Source organism: Trichoplusia ni, chromosome 15 (genome assembly GCF_003590095.1).
Source record: "Trichoplusia ni isolate ovarian cell line Hi5 chromosome 15, tn1, whole genome shotgun sequence".
Taxonomy (NCBI): Eukaryota; Metazoa; Arthropoda; class Insecta; order Lepidoptera; family Noctuidae; genus Trichoplusia; species Trichoplusia ni.
The window spans coordinates 7,582,826-7,600,792 of record NC_039492.1 but is presented as its reverse complement, the minus strand read 5'-3'; the positions used below and the strand labels follow the sequence as shown (position 1 = coordinate 7,600,792).

Genomic DNA, 17,967 nt, shown 5'->3' with positions numbered 1-17,967 from the left:
ATTATTGAAAATAAAAATATAACAAGTGAAAGTCAGACTATCGATACTGGTAGTTCCGTACAAATTCGACAAAAAACAGAAATATGGATACTAAATTGGTCATTCACCAAATTTATCCCATCAAATTTATGATCCTTAGAACGATCGTTATTTTTAGTATTAAAATTTGTTGTTATAGCGGCAGCAGAAATACAATATCATCCGTAAAATTTCAACAGCCATGTTAAAGACGAACAAACAGGCTAGCCGACAGCAGGTTCAGTTTTAACCGTTTAAGCAGATACGAAACCCTACAAAATATCTTGCTATTCTTTAAAATGAATTAAATCACAAAGAAATTGAATGTTACAATTTTAAATTCTGCCTATAGCGGCAGATTTCTTGTAAGACCAAAGCTAATAAGACAAAACACATTTACTTTCTCATGTACAATCAAAAACACTTATAGGAATCCCAATGAGTAAACTTAGAACGAGAAAATCAATCTCATTGCTGTACCTAAAGATAATCAGCATTTAAACTCAGTTTTGGAAAGTCGCAAGAATAAAATAACTATAATAAACTAAACGTTGTTAAGAGACATCTAGTGTCAAATGCTCTAATGAAAATGTTTGTGTCTGTAACTTGAAATTAGTCGATTATGTCTATGGTAAGAACCGGACTTTTCCGAAAAGTTCGATTCTCATGTAACAAGAGACAGCAAGCAATCATGTCAAAACAGTATACTGACAAATTGGTTAACTTTTTTGACAACACAGGCAGAGAGAGCCACAACTTTTATTTACTTATTTTTAAGTTAACTATTCAACTTGATTATTAGCTATAAGGACATAGTACATCATCTGTGAAACGTAGATAGACAAACAGTTATAAGAATTGATTGTAATTATGAATGACGAAACAAAAAACAATGTTAAGGAAACGAGAGAACTATATTCAATGTTCCACCAAGAATATGTTATCATGGCAGAGTAGTAAGTATCTACTGTTGTCATTGGCGATATGAGTTATAAAGTTATATTCAATTAGTGTTAAATTAGATATCTTAAGAACAAGCAAACGGGCTTTTACTCCTACAAAATAAAGTAATAAAACTCGATCTCTGAAATCGTGATTCTAATGCTGTTTTATTTTTAGCCGTATGTTACAAACCGAAAATTTACAAGGGATTTATGTTATTCCCTCCTACGAGAACTCATTTTGTAAGTACCAAATAGCCTCAATTTCATTAAAACTCTATTACTCATAATAGAAACTTGACCTGTAAAAAATCGTATTCACAGTGTGGTTTGGAGTTATTTTTGTGAGGGCTGGATATTATGAAGGAGGCATCTTCAGATTTACATTATCATTGCCAGACAAATTCCCTGATGAAGAAGTTCCTGTAAGTAGCAAATTTTGAGTTATGCAATATGTGATAAACATTTTATGAAAAATTAATCACTTTTCCAGGTTTTGACGTTCACATCAAACTTATACCACCCAGCTGTGGATGCTAATACTGGAGTGCTTAACTTGAGTGAAGTTTTTCCCCAGTGGGACCGAAAACAAAATCACATTTGGCAAATATTGAAATATGTTTACTCAATATTTCACAACTTGAATGTTAAAGCACCCTCCAATGTTGAGGCATCTGTTGCGTAAGTGTTGTATAATTATGAAGCAGTTATATGTTTTATTTCTGTAAAGCCTGCAATATTTTCATAATTTGTGGCATGAGTTTAAATGAAACCTTAAACAATATCTGTTAAATGATAAATATCATTCTACCATCCATCTCTTTTTTTATATTATATAATACTATTTTTCCAGGTATAAGAGCAATAAAAAGACATTTTTGGAAAAAGTGAGAGAATGTGTTGTGATAAGTATAGACCACATTTATGATGACCCTCCTACTGAAGATAAACATTTTATAACATTCAAGCCCTATGACCCTGATGTCCATGACACTGTTAAAAACATTATGCTTAAAACCCCAACAACAAGTGAAGGAGGAAACCAAGGTATATCTTGGGTACAGCCAGGATCATTTCAAGCATTTTCTAAAGAAGAGGCAACATAACTATAAGAAAATTATTTATTTACAAAAATCTACATATTTACATGTAACATGTATAATATACAATCTTACAAATTAATTTTGACTAGCCATAACCACATCCTGTGATAATATTCAATATTGTTCTGTTATTTATTGTTTGAACCACCAATTAAATGATTGTATTATTATTTTGATTTTATTTGGACCCTTATGTTGAAAGTTTAGTTTGGTAGAAAACCTTTGTCTTAAAGATTCTATTTCAAAAAACATGATGCATCAAGTTTTATCTAACTATAAGTAATATCACAAATGTAAAGACTAGCAGTCAGAGCATTATTAAAATATGCTAAGAAGATATGCTAAGAGACAAGTAGATCCTTACATCACATTGGTAATTCTTATCTCTATTTACAAACTTATTTTCAGTCCATTTCAGACCTTATAACTAAATTATGTTTCGTAACTTGTTCCTGAAACCAATTCTGATCCAGTTCGTAAGTATTATTTTCCCACTTGAAGTGGCTAGGCCCCTGCAAATTTTCATCATTAAATTCAAAGTTTTTACTAAACTCGATGGCTAACTTTGATTTGATTAACCCTACTCCGCCATACTTGTCATCAGCAGGGTGATAAACTCTACCAGTACTGGGCAACATGTATATTTTTTCTGGCTTAAATTTAGCTTTTAACAGATCTCCTGCATACCCAAAACTTAAAAAATCTGTGTTGTCGACTTTTATTACATGTGTATAAACAATAGGGACATCGTCACAACGGATAAAATTTCGCTCTCTGCCACACAATGAGAGGAAAGGAAAGTCTTCTTGATATCTTCCAGTCGTATTCATGCGGATTCTCTTGAAAAAGAACTCTAGAAACTTCTTTTCTTTAAAACACGACGTAAAGTTTTTCATCTTTGAATCATCTAAAAATAGCTAAAACAAAAAATATTCACGTAAGAGCTAAAATGGCAATTTTGTGGCATACTTAACATTAAAGCCAAAAGTTAGAATTTATATTTGATCTTGATTGCGTTTATAATTGGAATATTACAAAAATACCTTATGTTATTGTTGCTTATGCTGCTTTATATACTTTGTAAAGTAGGTGATTTTATTATTCTGTTCAGCAAAGATCAAAGGTTACCAAACTTACCATCCCTTGATGATCAATATAATAAAAGTATTCTCTGATTTTCGGCTCTGGTTCCTGTCCTTGAACATAACTAACACTTCGGCAACATTTTGGCAAATATGCTGTTTTTGGCAAAATAAGGGGTGTAAATAATCTCTGGAACATGATTAGTTGAACGGTACAACGCAGAATTTAATAATTTGTCGTGATTTTTATTTATATTTACTAGTATACTAGCCAATATATAACGTGAAGTATTAGTCTAAAGGTGAAAAGATTGTTATTTTAATTCTACCGTAGAAACTGACAATTTTATTATTAGTAATAAAAGTCTGTTGTATGAGCGGTGTCAAAATAACAGAAATTTAGAGTAGCTAATAAATAATTTAAAAGTATGTTACAACCGGTTGCAACTTCAGTCGTATAGATAAAAGACTAATGAGCACAACACGAGAGGTAGGGTTGCACGTATTTTCCCGTAAGTAGTATGGTACAAAACAAAGTTATTTTATGAAATATCACATGTAATTAAACATCGGAATCAAACTCACAACGTAGGTGGATTTTCGGTGGGTGGCGCCATGGTAGGAAGGTAGGTTCGATTCCTAGCACGGCGAAATATTGAAGCTACCTGATAAAATGTATCACTATCCAGACCTAGTAATTTTACGTTATGTTCGTAATTTGAATGTATGCAAACTTATCGAGGGTATTTTTATTTTTAAAATGGTTTAATACTACTAACAAAAGCGTTAAGCTTTACAAGTATTTTATTTGGAACCTTCACATGATTGAATTTTAGGGAATATCATAAGAGATCACCGTTTTAGCATAACTCGTTATCGTCGCGGTAAAAAAAATCTTCAACAGCTGGTATGTTTTGAATACAGTAATCAGTGAAATAAGAAACACGTATTTTAGACAGTCAATAAGTTTTTGCCATTATGATTGGATTTGATGTTATTTTGTAATTGCTTTTTCTACATACTGCTTATTTGTAAAAACCGACTTTATTGAAGAATCGAAATCAAAATATCCGCACGAGCAACACTATCGGACTTTCATGACATGACATTTGTACACGGATGACATTAGTGAACCAAAATGCTAATGCCAAATCCAAATTGGACCCCACTGGTTGTCTGTTGTCCAAACTACAGTAGAAATCAAAAGTATACAAATAAATCTACGTAAAACAAATATGTAAACTGTACAAGTATTATGTTCTAACGAAATCAAACTAAATTCAAACGTTATTGTTATTTGAATCAAAATTTATCTGAGAGTGATTATTTTGTCATTCTACAAGGTTGCCTTTCCCGTACATGGAATTCACATGAATCTAAATCACGATGGAGAGTATTCGACGATCATGGAAACTGCGTATGTATTGTTCTTAACACTTTTTTTGTTATTAAATCATCATCTTCATAGATGCTTCATTTAAAACTTTTCTAATGATTTTATTTTATTTTCAGAGGAGTTTGTGGCTCACAAAGCGAATGTCAATTGCCTAGCCATGGGTCACAAGTCGAACCAGGTGTTGGCGACTGGTGGCGATGATAAAAAAGTCAATTTATGGGCCATTGGAAGACAAAGTTGCTTGATGGTTTGAATTTTAGTTAACTAAGGAACAAGTGTTGCTAAATAGTTTAACCAATTGATTTGTAATGTATGTAAATTAATTCCAGAGTTTGAGTGGGCACACAACTCCTGTTGAATGTGTATGTTTTGGCCATTCTGAAGACCTAGTTTGTGCAGGATCACAAACCGGTGCCTTAAAGATATGGGACTTAGAAGCAGCTAAATTATTAAGAACATTCACAGGACACAAAGGGGCTATCAAATGTATGGACTTTCATCCATATGGTGACTACTTGACTACTGGCTCTTGTGACAGCAATGTTAAGTTATGGGACACTAGGAAACGAGGATGTATTGTAACTTACTCAAGCCACCGCCTTGCCGTCAATAGTCTGCAGTTTAGCCCTGATGGACAATGGATTGCTTCTGCTTGTGAAGATGGTAAGATTTTAATACTAATTACACAAAAATATAAGATAGAATTAATTGCTGTAGGTATGTAAACAAGGAACAAGTGTAATAGAAGGTCAGTTCTTGGTAAATAATGATAAAAGTGTTTTTTATACAACTGAGAAACTACTAATTATTAAATATGCATTAGTAATTTTCTCTGGAATCCAAGACCCTGAGCAACATAGCCACTAAGGATATACATATATTCCACTTTGTGTTCAGTAATTGTTGTTCAATGCTCCAGTGGATAATTACTATCATAATATTGTTACAGGTTTAGTTAAGGTGTGGGATGTTCGAGTTGGCAAAGTACTTCAAGAGTTTGTGGAACACACTTCAGCAGTAACCTGTGTGAAGTTCCACCCTCATGAGTTTCTACTTGCCAGCTGTGGCACTGACAGAACTGTTAACTTCTGGGACATGGAAAAGTTCCAATTGGTATCTAAGTTTGAAAAAGACAACACATCCATCAGGTGAATTTTAGTCACTGAGTGTTTTTTTTTTACATTTTAAGCTATCATTAGTTTTCTAGCATTTGTCTCATCAAAAGCATTAATTAATAAAAAGTTATCCAGTTCACTCATTGGAAGATCATGATCAGCTTTTGTTTTTTTCTGAATGAACCCTGTATTAGCTAACCTCCTTTATGCAGACACATGGTGTTCAGTGATGATGGTGCAACATTGCTTGGTTGTGCAAATGATGGCTTGCATGTCATTGGCTGGGAGCCTGCCAGAGTGTTTGACACTGTTCATGGACATTGGGGACAAATTCATGATATAACTGTAGCACAAACACAATTAGTAAGTTTACATATTTTTCATTTTTTTATATAAATATACATAAGATTATTATATACAGATGTTTGGTTAAGGACACATTACTTTTAGTGACAACTTTTGGCATGCATGTATTGTCATACATTGCATATTACTGCAGTAAATAACTTATAAACATTAAATTAAATATCTTTCTCTTACAGATAGCTGGTTCATTCCATTCAACTTATGTGGTGTTATCAGTGGTTGATCTCAATAAAGTTCATCCATTTGGAGGTCCACCTCCATTATCCCCACCAGTTGTCAGGGATCTCTCACCTTTCCAAAAGGGGCATTCAGTACGCAAAAGCTTCTCAAAGGAAAAACCACCCAAGGAAGGTTAGAATCAATGTTAGAATATATTCTATTTGTTTTTTTTATCATCTTTGTGTTAAACTTTTTGATTCTTGATTTCAGTTATGCATAGACCAACTCTACTTGACGAAAAAACAGCTGAAGAATCTACATCAGGGACAGAAGCAGATGAGGATTCAGGTGCTGTTATATCAAATTTTAATGACTACACTGAGATATTCCGCCCTTCTAGAGCATGTGAGTAGATTACACAATCCCCATTAGTCCGCAAATATACCCAAGAGTAACCTATTTTTGGAAGTTATAACGGCGAGTTTCTTCTGTTTTTAGTGACACGTACGCCTCCACCAGCTACTAGTTTATCTTCGGAAGACTACTCGATACCGGGTGAGATACGTATGTAGTTTTTTCTTAAATAGTGAAATTAAAATACGACGTTTTATAAATAATGGTTAAGTAAGTTGTTTTTTTTGTGAAAAGAAAACAATGTATTGCAGATAGAATAGAAGTAAATTCATTGTATATTATGTAAATTAGAAAGTAGATTAGAATAGAGTAGTAGACAAACTTAATTATATGTTCACAACTTAGTGTAAAATATTGTATAAATGGAAAAGAATATGAATACGTTTATTCATGCGTTATAGCCCAAGAGCCTATGGAGAAGTCCGAGCCGACGGTGAGCACCGCCCTCCGGGACCTGATGCTGGACGAGCCGGTGCCCTTGACGCGGCCTCTCCCGCAGCCCTCGCCGCCGCAGCGCCAGCGATCAGAACACTACTCGCGGATCCCTACATCCACCAAAGAACATTACAATGTTGAACAGAAGAAAGTTGAAAATTTCCAGCCGCGTAAGTTTATCTAAATTGGTGTTACTAATCTTGCTTAGTGGGGCTTTTAAACTTAGTTGTAATTTATTTTTAACTTTTAAATGGAATTCAGCTGGCTTAAATGTTGACAGACAAGAGGCAATATTGATACTACAATTTAAAAAATATATTGGTGACTTGTTTCATTTATGGCACTTAAATATGCTTATTTAATATCCAGGTTGTCGGAACGTGTCGCATATACCAACAACATTTGTTAACAGAACATGTGGAATAGTACACTTACGAAGTTAGATTATGTCGCGTTAATGTTTTTAGGTTACGAAATGCTTTAAAGGGTATATTTAATTAACCTTTGTATGCTATCTGCTCGATTAGGGGTGATGGACAACACTAAAGAAAATAATACGTTCGCGACATCGCATTCATTAAGAGATTATGCCGCCAGCCCGCTCACAGCAAATTCGCTTAATCGACATAATTCCTACAAAGAAACCAAATCTACCACAGACTTATGTAAGTTTAAATTAAATTACTAATACATTGACGATTCAAGTATTTGGAATATTAATGAGTTTCTTGTTTTTAGCATCCACGAACCTCCGGCCAAGCAATAGTGAAATATCTTTAGGTCCTCCAACATTAGGGCCTAGGTCATTGTCCTTCACCAGAACTGCTACAGAGGCTACGAGGTAAATAAATCATGTCCAAGTTGATTTTTGATACGAAATGTTACCGATATGTTTATTATGAGTGGGCTATTATTTGTTTTACAGAAGACGAGTAGTAGAGACAGTTGTAAGAGAAAGTGTCGCAGTATCTCGCAGTGTAGAGGCCCCTGAAGCTGAACCAGAGCCGGAGTTCGTACCGTATACGACCGATAGACCTGTTGGACTCGACCTTGACGAATTCTTGCCAGTAAGTATAAAATCACTGTCGAACATAACTACAGAGTTTCCGTTAAAATCCCCCAAGTTCAAATTTTAATCCACTCCAGCACTAAGGACAGTCCTTGTGTCAGATAACAAGACTTAGTTCACGCTGCATTAGTGGATCACACAAAATATGCTTGTCCCATACTAGGATCGAACCTGCGGATTGAGCACAATTGGCGAGGTGACCTTATACCACTCGGCTATGCGTGCAGTCAAGCTCTTCGTAAAGCATTGCGTAAAATACTTTGTCTATATGTAAAGTAGTGTCATAGTGAAGTGAATAAAAGCTGGTAATTATGTTAGTTTATTTAGTTGGTAAATAAGTATTTTGTATCGCAGCGGGGTCTGGCGGGGCTGGGCGTGCGGCGCGGGGCGCGCGGCGCGGGCGCGGAGCCCAGCGAGCAGGAGGTGCTGGGCGTCATGATGCGCGGACACGACTCCATGATGGCCGTGCTCACCGCCCGCCAGCGCGCGCTGCAGGTACACCTACACTCGATCACTTGCCCAATATAAACTGATGCGATCTTGATTTGACAAAGAATCATTTTATCAGCCTTCTAAAAACCAAGGGCCATGGTATATGATATGTAAATATTTATTCAACCTTTTCAGATATTTCATTCCGTCCGAATTAATAAAAGTCTGAGATCTGCTTTAGAGTCTGTTATCGCATTAGAAGATACTTCTGTCATACTCGACATTCTAAATGTTATGGCACACAAACCGTAAGTATATTTTTTTATTTGTGAACTACACAAAATAAACATAATCTTTGTGACGCGGGTTCAATGAGAGACATTTAAAAGTAATAAAAAATCAAATCACATGCCTAGCAACACTCAGACTCAAGACAAACATTCGTGCATCGCATTACAAATGCTTGTCTTACGCGGGGATCGAACCCGCAACATTCACACTCAGCGGGTTTGGCGTGGTGACATCCACCACTTGGCTTGATTTTCTTCTTTTGACCTATATTTTGTTTTACTTTTTACTTATTAGTTCGTAGGCGTGTACGCCATCCCTGGTTTACTCTATATAATTTCTTCTTTCTCTCTAATACTCCGATATGACAGCATTTGGACACATGCCAAACAAAAATTGTGAATGCAACCAAAATAATCTAATTTTTTTTCAGATCTTTGTGGAATTTGGACATTTGCTTATTAATGTTGCCTAAGATATATGAATTACTTCAGAGCAAATATGAATCGTAAGTTCATTTATTTCAGTATTATTTACAATTTAGTTCTACTTAGTAGATAACTATCATTTGATCTGTATTTTCTTTCCAGATATATGCAATGTGGTTGCAATGCCTTGAGACTGATAGTTCGCAACTTTTCATCTGTGGTGAGGGCTAACGTAAGTGCTCCAGTGCGCACATTAGGTGTTGACATACCGCGCGAGGAGCGCTACGCTAAGTGCATGCAGATACATCGACTGCTACTTGACGTCCGAGCCTTCCTGCTCAAACGGCAAACACTCCAGGGACGTCTCGGAGCTGCGTTTAGAGATCTTCATAACCTCATGCAACAGGGCCTCGACTGATTTCATGCTCACAATATGTTCGTCCAAGTGAACAGTCCAAATGTTACGCGAGTGTTGTCAGATTATTAATGCAATATTATCAAATGAACTGACAAGTCTTATCCTAAGTATTAATGTTTTTTTATAAAATTAATTTTCATAATTGTATCTCACTGTTGACATAGGCTGACTTAGACTTAAATGTTTGAAATGCATACATACAGCAACTTAAATATATTTATTAACAATAAAATAAATAATCAAATTTTATCTTGTTTTTGTGCAACTTAAGTACTCACTAAAACCAAATTTTATCTTATGTGTATCTTGTCAGTTGAACACTCTTACTTAGGTGTAAGTTCTAAAAGGATTTTTAAGGATTAAAAGAAAATACACATTTTTAGATCCAAGGGTCACTTTATTTTTAAAAACTATAATAATTGTTGCCTAAGTTTCTTACATACTTTTACAAAACATTTTCATTCCTGATTTATACAGGGAGGTTTTACCTATTTATATAAAATATTATATTTTATAAAATACCAGTTGGTAATTTTCCCACAAAAACTAACATACTAATCAAGCTATTTTATTGAAAATTTATTAATGAGTAATAACATAAAATCCAGTCTGTATGCTTAAAATACCAAGTTAACTTAAAATTACATTTGACAATTATAAAATAACTTACCAGACTAGATACATAATCTAAGAATATTTACATCCGTTTCTAAGGTATAGTAGGAAATTTATTTTTTTCTCTTAATTTTGGACAATTCGCTAACTACGGGGCTTGCACTTGGCCGTTTCATCTTATTTAATTTCGCCATTTTCTTAGCTAGAATATCATCTGAGACATCTTTAACCATTTCACCACTAGGTTTCTCAGCTTCAGCCTTTTCCATTTCCATAAGGCGTTCTATCTCAGGGTTCATACCTTTAAATGATAATCTTCCATCCAGCATTGTTTCACAAAATATAAAACTTGATTCTGATATGAAGTTACCAGACGCACTTCTCATTTCGTTTGTTATTATATCAGAATATAGCCTACCATGGTCTTGAGTGTTTTGCAATTCTTTTTCTATTCTCTCTCTTGTTTTCTTCATGAATTTCATTTCTAAGACAGATTTTGGAAGTTCAATTTTTTTCGTTTTTCCAGCCATTGTAAAATTTATAATGAATACGAATTACGGAGATAGTTCAATTCTTTTTTTATCAATTACCAACAAAATAGTATAACGTTAATATACTTATACACTTTGCTGTTTTATAACCTCAAATTTATTAGCTGTCAAAGCCTTGTGGGTTTAGGAATCTTTCATTAGTTTCATTTCTCGACGAGAGGTTAAAACTTCAAGCAAAAGTTAAATCCAATCGTCCATAGACTGAGTATTTATTATTACCGCTACACTTATGTCGGGCTGGTCAGGCGGATGAAATAAATTACCGTGCGAAATATTTTTTATCTACGATTAGTTTCTTACATGCGAAACTAAGATTAAACGACATTGTGTCAAATTGCGCCGAAAAAAAAATTGACATATGTTCTGCCTGCTAATGTCAATCTGACACTGACAGTCCTCTGTCAACACAAACACATGATCGGCATTACTGGCTGCATGCTTGTTGATAGAAACGTTTTCAGGATTGATTACTAATAAAAATTGTGTTACTTTGAAATGTGATTCTTTTCAATTGTGATAGTTACAAACCAGTTACAATGCAGGTTTCCGAAATCGATAATGTAAAGATTTACAACCTAAGTGTTGGAAAATCATTACCCGATGTAAGTATTTTATTCCTTATAACCTATATAACAAGTTAAAATTGAATGCATTCGTTAATTAAACTAAACATCATGATTTTGGTTTCAGTGGCTAACAGAAAGAAAGAAACGAGCTCTTTTAAAAAAGAATGTAGACATTAGACGACGCATTGAGCTCATTCAGGAGTTTGACATGCCTGGAGTGAGCACCAGTTTGCGCGTTTCTAAGGATGGACAGTACATAATGGCAACAGGCATCTACAAACCTAGAGTTAAATGTTTTGATGTAAATAATTTGTCATTGAAATTCGAAAGGTGCCTTGATTCAGAAGTAGTTAAATTTGAAATTTTGAGTGAAGATTATTCTAAGGTAAACAACTGCATTATTTTATTATGTATTTGTATAATATTTAGATCTTTTTAAAGTGACTGTGTATATTATCAAACATAATTTGTACCCAATTATTTATCATGGATTTTAATTAACATTCCAGATTGTTTTCTTGCAATGTGACCGCTATGTTGAGTTTCATGTTGGACATGGGCGTCATTATCGGCTACGTGTGCCTAGGTTTGGAAGAGACATTGCATACCATCAACCATCATGTGATCTCTTTGTTGTTGGTGCATCATCAGTAAGCGTCGTAGTTTCTCACAATGTTTCTATAAATGTTGAGGTAGATGTAGGTATTGGTTTAGTAAAAATTGTCATTATATATTCTTTTTTAGGAAGTCTACAGGCTGAATTTGGAATTAGGTCAGTTTTTGGCACCATATATAACAAAAGCACATGAAATAAACTGTTGCGCTGTGAATGAAGAACACGGTTTGTTAATACTGGGCACTGAGGCTGGCCATGTGGAAGCATGGGATCCACGCACCAAGTCTAGACAAGGAATATTAGACTGTGCTTTGCATTGCACGGATTCTGAATACAAGTAAGGTTTTTAAATAAATTGAAGTGTTTCTTTTGACATACAGATATGATGTCTGATCAACTTGAGCCCAGAGTTTAGACTTTTTAGCAAAAAATAATTATAAAAATAATCTAATGAGGTAAGGGTTTCAGTTTCAATTTTTCACTAACACTGGGATTTAATTGCAGAAATGACAAATTACCTGCAATAACTGCCGCAAAATTTGATGGTCCATTAAGACTTGGGGTGGGCACATCTACAGGACATGTATTGCTGTATGACATCAGATCTAGCAAACCTCTTTTAGTTAAGGATCACATGAATGAAATACCAATAAAGGTCATAGAGTTTCATAAACAAATGAATTATGTTTACTCCATGGACTCAACTGTGGTAAAGATATGGGATAAAAACACGGTAAGCTTTCTATTTCATATTTTCATAATAAATACTAGTGGTAATCATTATAAATAATTGTTTACGTTTTGTTTCCAGGGCAAACAATACACAAGCATAGAGTCATCTGCTGATTTCAATGACTTATGTGTTATTCCAAACACAGGATTGAATCTGATGGCAGTGGAGGACCAAAAGATGCAGATATATTATGTCCCATCATTAGGTGAGACAATCAATAGAGAGATAAATAATCAAATATAAACTATTAAATTTGCAAGATATATTATAATAAAAAAATCTATTTTTTTAGGTCCTGCACCAAGATGGTGTGCTTTCTTAGATAATTTGACTGAGGAATTAGAAAGCTCAGCTTCACAAACAGTGTATGATGATTATAAATTCATCACTAAGCAAGAGTTGGAGTCTCTTGGTTTGGACCATTTATTAGGAACCAATTTATTAAGAGCATACATGCATGGGTAAGAAATTCAATTACCCTGCCTTATTTGACTTTAATTTTTTTTTATTTGTGCTATCATTTTAACAATTAATAATATTAAATACTGCTTATGTAATCCCTAAATCCAATTACAGATACTTTGTGGATGTGCGCCTGTACAAGCGCGCCAAGTCTATTGCCGATCCATTTGCCTTCGAACAATATAAGAAACGTAAAATTAGGGAGAAAATTGAACAAGAGCGACCATCTAGACTCAAAGTTGAAGACAACTTACCAAAGGTTAACAGAGACTTGGCAGCCAAGCTTATGGATGATAGTGGTACTAAAAAGAAGAAGCAAACTACTAATCTTCTTAAAGATGACAGGTTTAAGGTATGTTTTGTTTTGTTCAAAGTAAGTAATTGGGTAAAAGATTTTATTAACAGAATGGTACATTTTTTATTTTTATTTTTTAGGCTATGTTCGAAAACCCTGAATTTGAAGTGGATAGAGAAGCTGAAGAGTACCGTTTACTCAACCCAGTGCTGTCCAGGCGAGACAAGAGCAAGGAGAAGAAAGTGGAAAATGAACCAGAGCAGGTTATTGTTTTTATTTACACTTTTAGATTTATTAAAAACTAGAATACTTTGGAATCTTAATAGCCTGTTTCTTAATTCGAAAAGATTTACACTAATGTTTTTTTTTCCTTTTTTACGTTTTTACCAGATGGCAGAAACTGAAGATAAAGATTCTGACATGGAACTATATGAGACTAGTGAAAGCGAAAGTTCAGACGAAGATCGATCATGGGTTAAAGAAGTCAAAAAGCAGCACAAGTTCATTAGAAATAAATCCCGGCGTGAAGACGAAGAAGAGGAGCAGTCACATAGAGAGAAAGATTCTAGAACTAATACAAACATTATTAAAAGTATAACTCGAGTTAGCAAAGCAAGTTTAGGTAATAGGTTAGCTAAAGAAGGCTTTACAACCATGGTCTCTAACGCTGGAGGTAATCGAGAGATGAAATTCAGTATGAGAGGCAAAAAATCAGAAACTGAACACAACAAAAAAATGAAAAAACATCATCAAGAAAGGAAACAGCTCGTGAGACGAACGGGATTTTTGACGAAGAAAAGACTACCCAAATCTTTATGATAATTATCAGTTTTTTTTTAAACATAATAAACTTCAGGTTTAAGTTCAGTTTATTTTTTATTTAATTACCCTATGGAGACATACCTCCTACATACAAATTCAAGCGATAGCGTTCATTTGTTGTTTTGACAACTGTCGCTTATACTTTTTCTTCACTCTTATTGACCTTATAATCCAAGTTTATCAAAGTGCAATGTACAACACAATGCTTCAATAATAAACATACGACTTCAACTGCAAGTCACCATATAGAAGTCGAATTACAATCATCACGTATTTTTATAATATCAGTTTTAGCAATCACAAATTAAAAGAGCAGCACTTAAATTGAACAGTGTTTTTCTAAACATAATGACATCATTGTTACATATTTATCAGAGTTCATGTAGCGACTGACTCGACGCGATACAAGTGCATTCATTCCCAATGATGTTTTGTTATTACGTACATAAACATAAAAAACACTCCAGTGGGCCGTTATCAGTTGTTGTCAGTGTATCCTTTTTTAACTTTCTCGTAAGTACAACCAAAATTAAATATAAACGGGCTGCAATTTTATTTTGAAGGAATTAAAATGCACAATGACAATGCCTCCTACGGCAGCGGTGAGTATAATAATAAGTTTTTAACTACCTACCGTCATTACTTAGATCTTCATTGTTTGCTTTATAAATGTTCAATTATTATTATATTATCATTTTGCATAATGTGCATATAGGTAATTAATGAGTAGATATGGGCAATAAACTGAATAATGTAAAAAAATTAAATGATTATGTAGCTAGTGATTTACTGGACAGCCATGTACTGGGCAACGACAAGCTCGCTGAACCAACGATGGAGAGATCTTTGAGGTCAAATCTTGACGCCAATAGTGTGGACGTGAGTACCTAAACTTAATTTAATATTTATTTTTTTTTAGCAAATTATAGTTTTAAATGAAAAATGATACAAAAACGGCTAGGCTGTACCTTTTGCCTAAGGTAAAATCTTAACAGGTCATATTTATAAACCACTGCGGCCTAACTGATCAATGGAATTTAAATAGATATGCGTGTAAATGAAGAGGAAGTTCAGATCTAGCTGTAGGATTAATGTGGGATGAAACTGTGTCTTAAATATGTGTTATGTTCATTTGGTTTATCTCATGAAATGGGAGCAGCTAGAGTAAAAAATATTGATACCGTTCCTTACATATTACGGATTTAAGGACCCCGATCAAAATAAAAAGTTTGTCGTTTAATATAAACAAGAACCTATTCTTAAAGCAAAGGCACTTCTTTTACGGTAGAAAATAGTCTAGGACTAGAAATGTAATGTTTTAGAAACTGTATTTCTACTTGTACATTTGGGCTTTGATGTTTTCATAGATTGGGGAAATAACGGAGTCTCCTGATACGGAATACATGAGTACTTCAGCTATATTGCATTATTGTAAATCAAAGGTAAACATTTGACTCATATTTATTGAAATTAATGTGTACTGTCTTTATAATCCGGTAATTTGATTATAATGTATGTATTTTCAGATACTACTCCCATATCTAAAATTACTAACTATTATGGGTTTGCGGCCGGTACTGGACGTTTCAAACTCGTCTAAATGTGCAATATGTTGCTCGCATTTCCATTCGCTACAAGTTGCAGTGCTTATGTTTCTGGGATACATTCTGCAGTATATGGCTTGTTTCAGGTAAAATAACACTCCTTGTGACTTACCTAGTTACATGCGAAAAAGTAAATGAAATCGACAATTTTTTGGACATATTTCACATCATTTAGGTACCTTATCATATTTGTGATTTTGTGTTACAGGAGAGACAGAGGATTTTGTTACAAGTTGGTCCCATTAGCTCTAACGTCGACTCTGGAATATGACAATTACAAGAACGTGTGCTATGGAAACGTTATATTTACATACATCGGTCCTAGTATACTACATTTTGTGGGATTTTTGTACGCGTTATATTTATTTCGAATCTCAGATAACGAGCAGTTGCAAAATCTTATGGAAAGAGTGAGTATAAAATTATCAGACCTGCTAAAATAATTTATAGTATTTACCTGCTAGGGTTTAATAGGCAGAAGTATGAAGTGCGGCCTTCTATCGCTCTTAGTTGGCTGGAGAGCTCCCTACTAAAGTTAATATTTAGTTATCATGGTTCCTGAAATGACCAGTCTGTCAAGCCTAGTGACAGCTGGACGGACAAACAGCGGAGCCTTAGTAGAAGGGTTCCGTTTTTAGACATTTGGTACAGAACTCCAACAATGAAAAAGATATTTGGGAACTATTATCTTCAAACTTCAAACTTCAAACTTCAAATATTTATTGCGATCATGAGTGGATACAGATGTTATAAAACTTAAAGGTACATACATGATACCCTTATATAATCTAATTTTATAACAATTGGCATTATTTTCCAGGTATTTCTGCTGTCCTCATATGCGCCTCAAGGCATGCCAACTACAAAACCAAAACGTTTACTGCGCATGTTATGGTTCTTTATAATACTCAGCGTTCTTTGGATGTGTTTATCTCTGTGTTCTGTTAATTTAATGTTGGCTAGAGGGAATATCATCTTCAGGTGGATGGAGACAAGGTACGTTAAGACAACTTATGGTCATTGTAAAATAAATGTATTGTAATTTTATTATTTGTTTCAGTACTTACCAAGTAAGAATGTTACTAAAGGCATTACTCATAATTTGCACTTTAACTCATGACATGGTGCAAGCCACAATCATAACGAGCTATTGCCTGCAAGCGCAGTTGTTACAAGCTCATTTGATGTTTCTTAAAGAGCGTTTGCTTAACCGAACCATTACTGCTTTGCAATGGATGAAAGTAAGTTAACTATTTAACCCTACCGTTTTAGAGGAGTTGATACCACATTATGCGCTGTTACTATTTGTTTTCTTCGTAGGAAATTGAAGAATTTCGCAAATTATTAAAATATTTGAACGACGACCTGGCACCTGCTGTTTGCTTGTTTACGATTGTAAACATATCGTGGGCAACGTCGGGCGTCATGTGGCTTCTCAACTTGGATAAGGTGGACACAGAGACGGAACCACTTGTTGGGATCAGCATCCTCAATGAACTGCTTTGGATATCGGCAGTTATTGTACCATTTGTACAGGTACGCGAAGAAATTTTTAAAACATACTTTTTTAGACGTCATTCCTTTTTTTAATAACAACTATCTGTCGTTTCAGGCGGCTCGCTTGTCAAAAGAATGCAGGAGGACGCAATCGGTGGGCCATGAGTTGTGTGTCCGACCATTCTTGCACCAGGACACATCGCAGGAAGACATAACCACGGTGCTGATGTACGCTTCCACGCTAAAGCTTCACGCCAAACTCTTTCACTATCCTATCGCTGGCCGATACCTTTGTCTCTTACTAACTATTACTGTTATTGTACTCTTCTCACTAGGTATGTGCCATTTATTACAATAATTGGTTTAGCTAGATACGTATTTCAAGTAATGATCTGTATATTTTGAGTAACGGCTAGTTTACAAATAGTAAATAGCCTCCATGTATATTGTAAATTGTTCGATAATATTTTACTTTTTACTTGTAAATTTGAATAATATTTTACATTAGTCCATTCCATTAAAAGAATAATAAAACATAATTA

The 17,967-nt window shown here is 34.4% G+C and overlaps 5 protein-coding genes across 9 annotated transcripts; 3 read left to right on the top strand and 2 right to left on the bottom strand.

Moving 5' to 3' along the window:
• The first annotated feature begins 724 nt into the window (after positions 1-724).
• Positions 725-2,232, top strand: LOC113501198 (protein crossbronx homolog). Its single transcript, XM_026882266.1, has 5 exons — positions 725-974; positions 1,138-1,202; positions 1,284-1,384; positions 1,453-1,640; positions 1,813-2,232. The coding sequence occupies exons 1-5, from the start codon at positions 889-891 to the stop codon at positions 2,063-2,065; spliced, it is 693 nt and encodes a 230-aa protein (XP_026738067.1). The 5' UTR covers positions 725-888; the 3' UTR covers positions 2,066-2,232.
• Positions 2,233-2,319: 87 nt separating this feature from the next.
• LOC113501199 (UPF0598 protein CG30010) lies at positions 2,320-3,746 on the bottom strand. Its single transcript, XM_026882267.1, has 2 exons — positions 3,200-3,746; positions 2,320-2,979 (listed from the first exon to the last, which is right to left on the bottom strand). The coding sequence occupies exons 1-2, from the start codon at positions 3,341-3,343 to the stop codon at positions 2,467-2,469; spliced, it is 657 nt and encodes a 218-aa protein (XP_026738068.1). The 5' UTR covers positions 3,344-3,746; the 3' UTR covers positions 2,320-2,466.
• A 525-nt stretch (positions 3,747-4,271) lies between these two features.
• Positions 4,272-9,908, top strand: LOC113501011 (katanin p80 WD40 repeat-containing subunit B1). 5 transcript variants are annotated; one of them, XM_026881984.1, is made up of 16 exons: positions 4,272-4,561; positions 4,657-4,787; positions 4,870-5,203; positions 5,490-5,688; positions 5,868-6,018; positions 6,198-6,372; positions 6,451-6,528; positions 6,679-6,735; positions 6,996-7,199; positions 7,557-7,694; positions 7,768-7,870; positions 7,955-8,096; positions 8,453-8,593; positions 8,726-8,838; positions 9,252-9,326; positions 9,409-9,908. In XM_026881984.1, the coding sequence occupies exons 1-16, from the start codon at positions 4,531-4,533 to the stop codon at positions 9,662-9,664; spliced, it is 2,328 nt and encodes a 775-aa protein (XP_026737785.1). In that variant the 5' UTR covers positions 4,272-4,530; the 3' UTR covers positions 9,665-9,908. The 5 variants fall into 5 exon arrangements, with proteins under 5 accessions (XP_026737785.1, XP_026737784.1, XP_026737783.1 ...); XM_026881983.1 differs by having other exon boundaries at positions 6,679-6,744; XM_026881982.1 differs by having other exon boundaries at positions 6,451-6,585.
• On the bottom strand, positions 9,792-11,165 carry LOC113501013 (M-phase phosphoprotein 6). The gene has a single exon (XM_026881986.1). The coding sequence runs from the start codon at positions 10,807-10,809 to the stop codon at positions 10,393-10,395; it is 417 nt and encodes a 138-aa protein (XP_026737787.1). The 5' UTR covers positions 10,810-11,165; the 3' UTR covers positions 9,792-10,392.
• A 78-nt stretch (positions 11,166-11,243) lies between these two features.
• LOC113501403 (nucleolar protein 10) lies at positions 11,244-17,928 on the top strand. The gene is made up of 19 exons (XM_026882533.1): positions 11,244-11,432; positions 11,521-11,781; positions 11,906-12,046; positions 12,141-12,349; positions 12,517-12,745; positions 12,824-12,950; positions 13,038-13,206; positions 13,322-13,559; positions 13,643-13,765; positions 13,893-14,318; positions 14,842-14,926; positions 15,103-15,203; positions 15,692-15,766; positions 15,851-16,014; positions 16,137-16,338; positions 16,749-16,924; positions 16,989-17,169; positions 17,249-17,464; positions 17,541-17,928. Exons 1-19 carry the CDS (start codon positions 11,367-11,369, stop codon positions 17,781-17,783), a joined length of 3,432 nt encoding a protein of 1,143 aa, XP_026738334.1. The 5' UTR covers positions 11,244-11,366; the 3' UTR covers positions 17,784-17,928.
• The last annotated feature ends 39 nt before the right edge of the window (positions 17,929-17,967 follow it).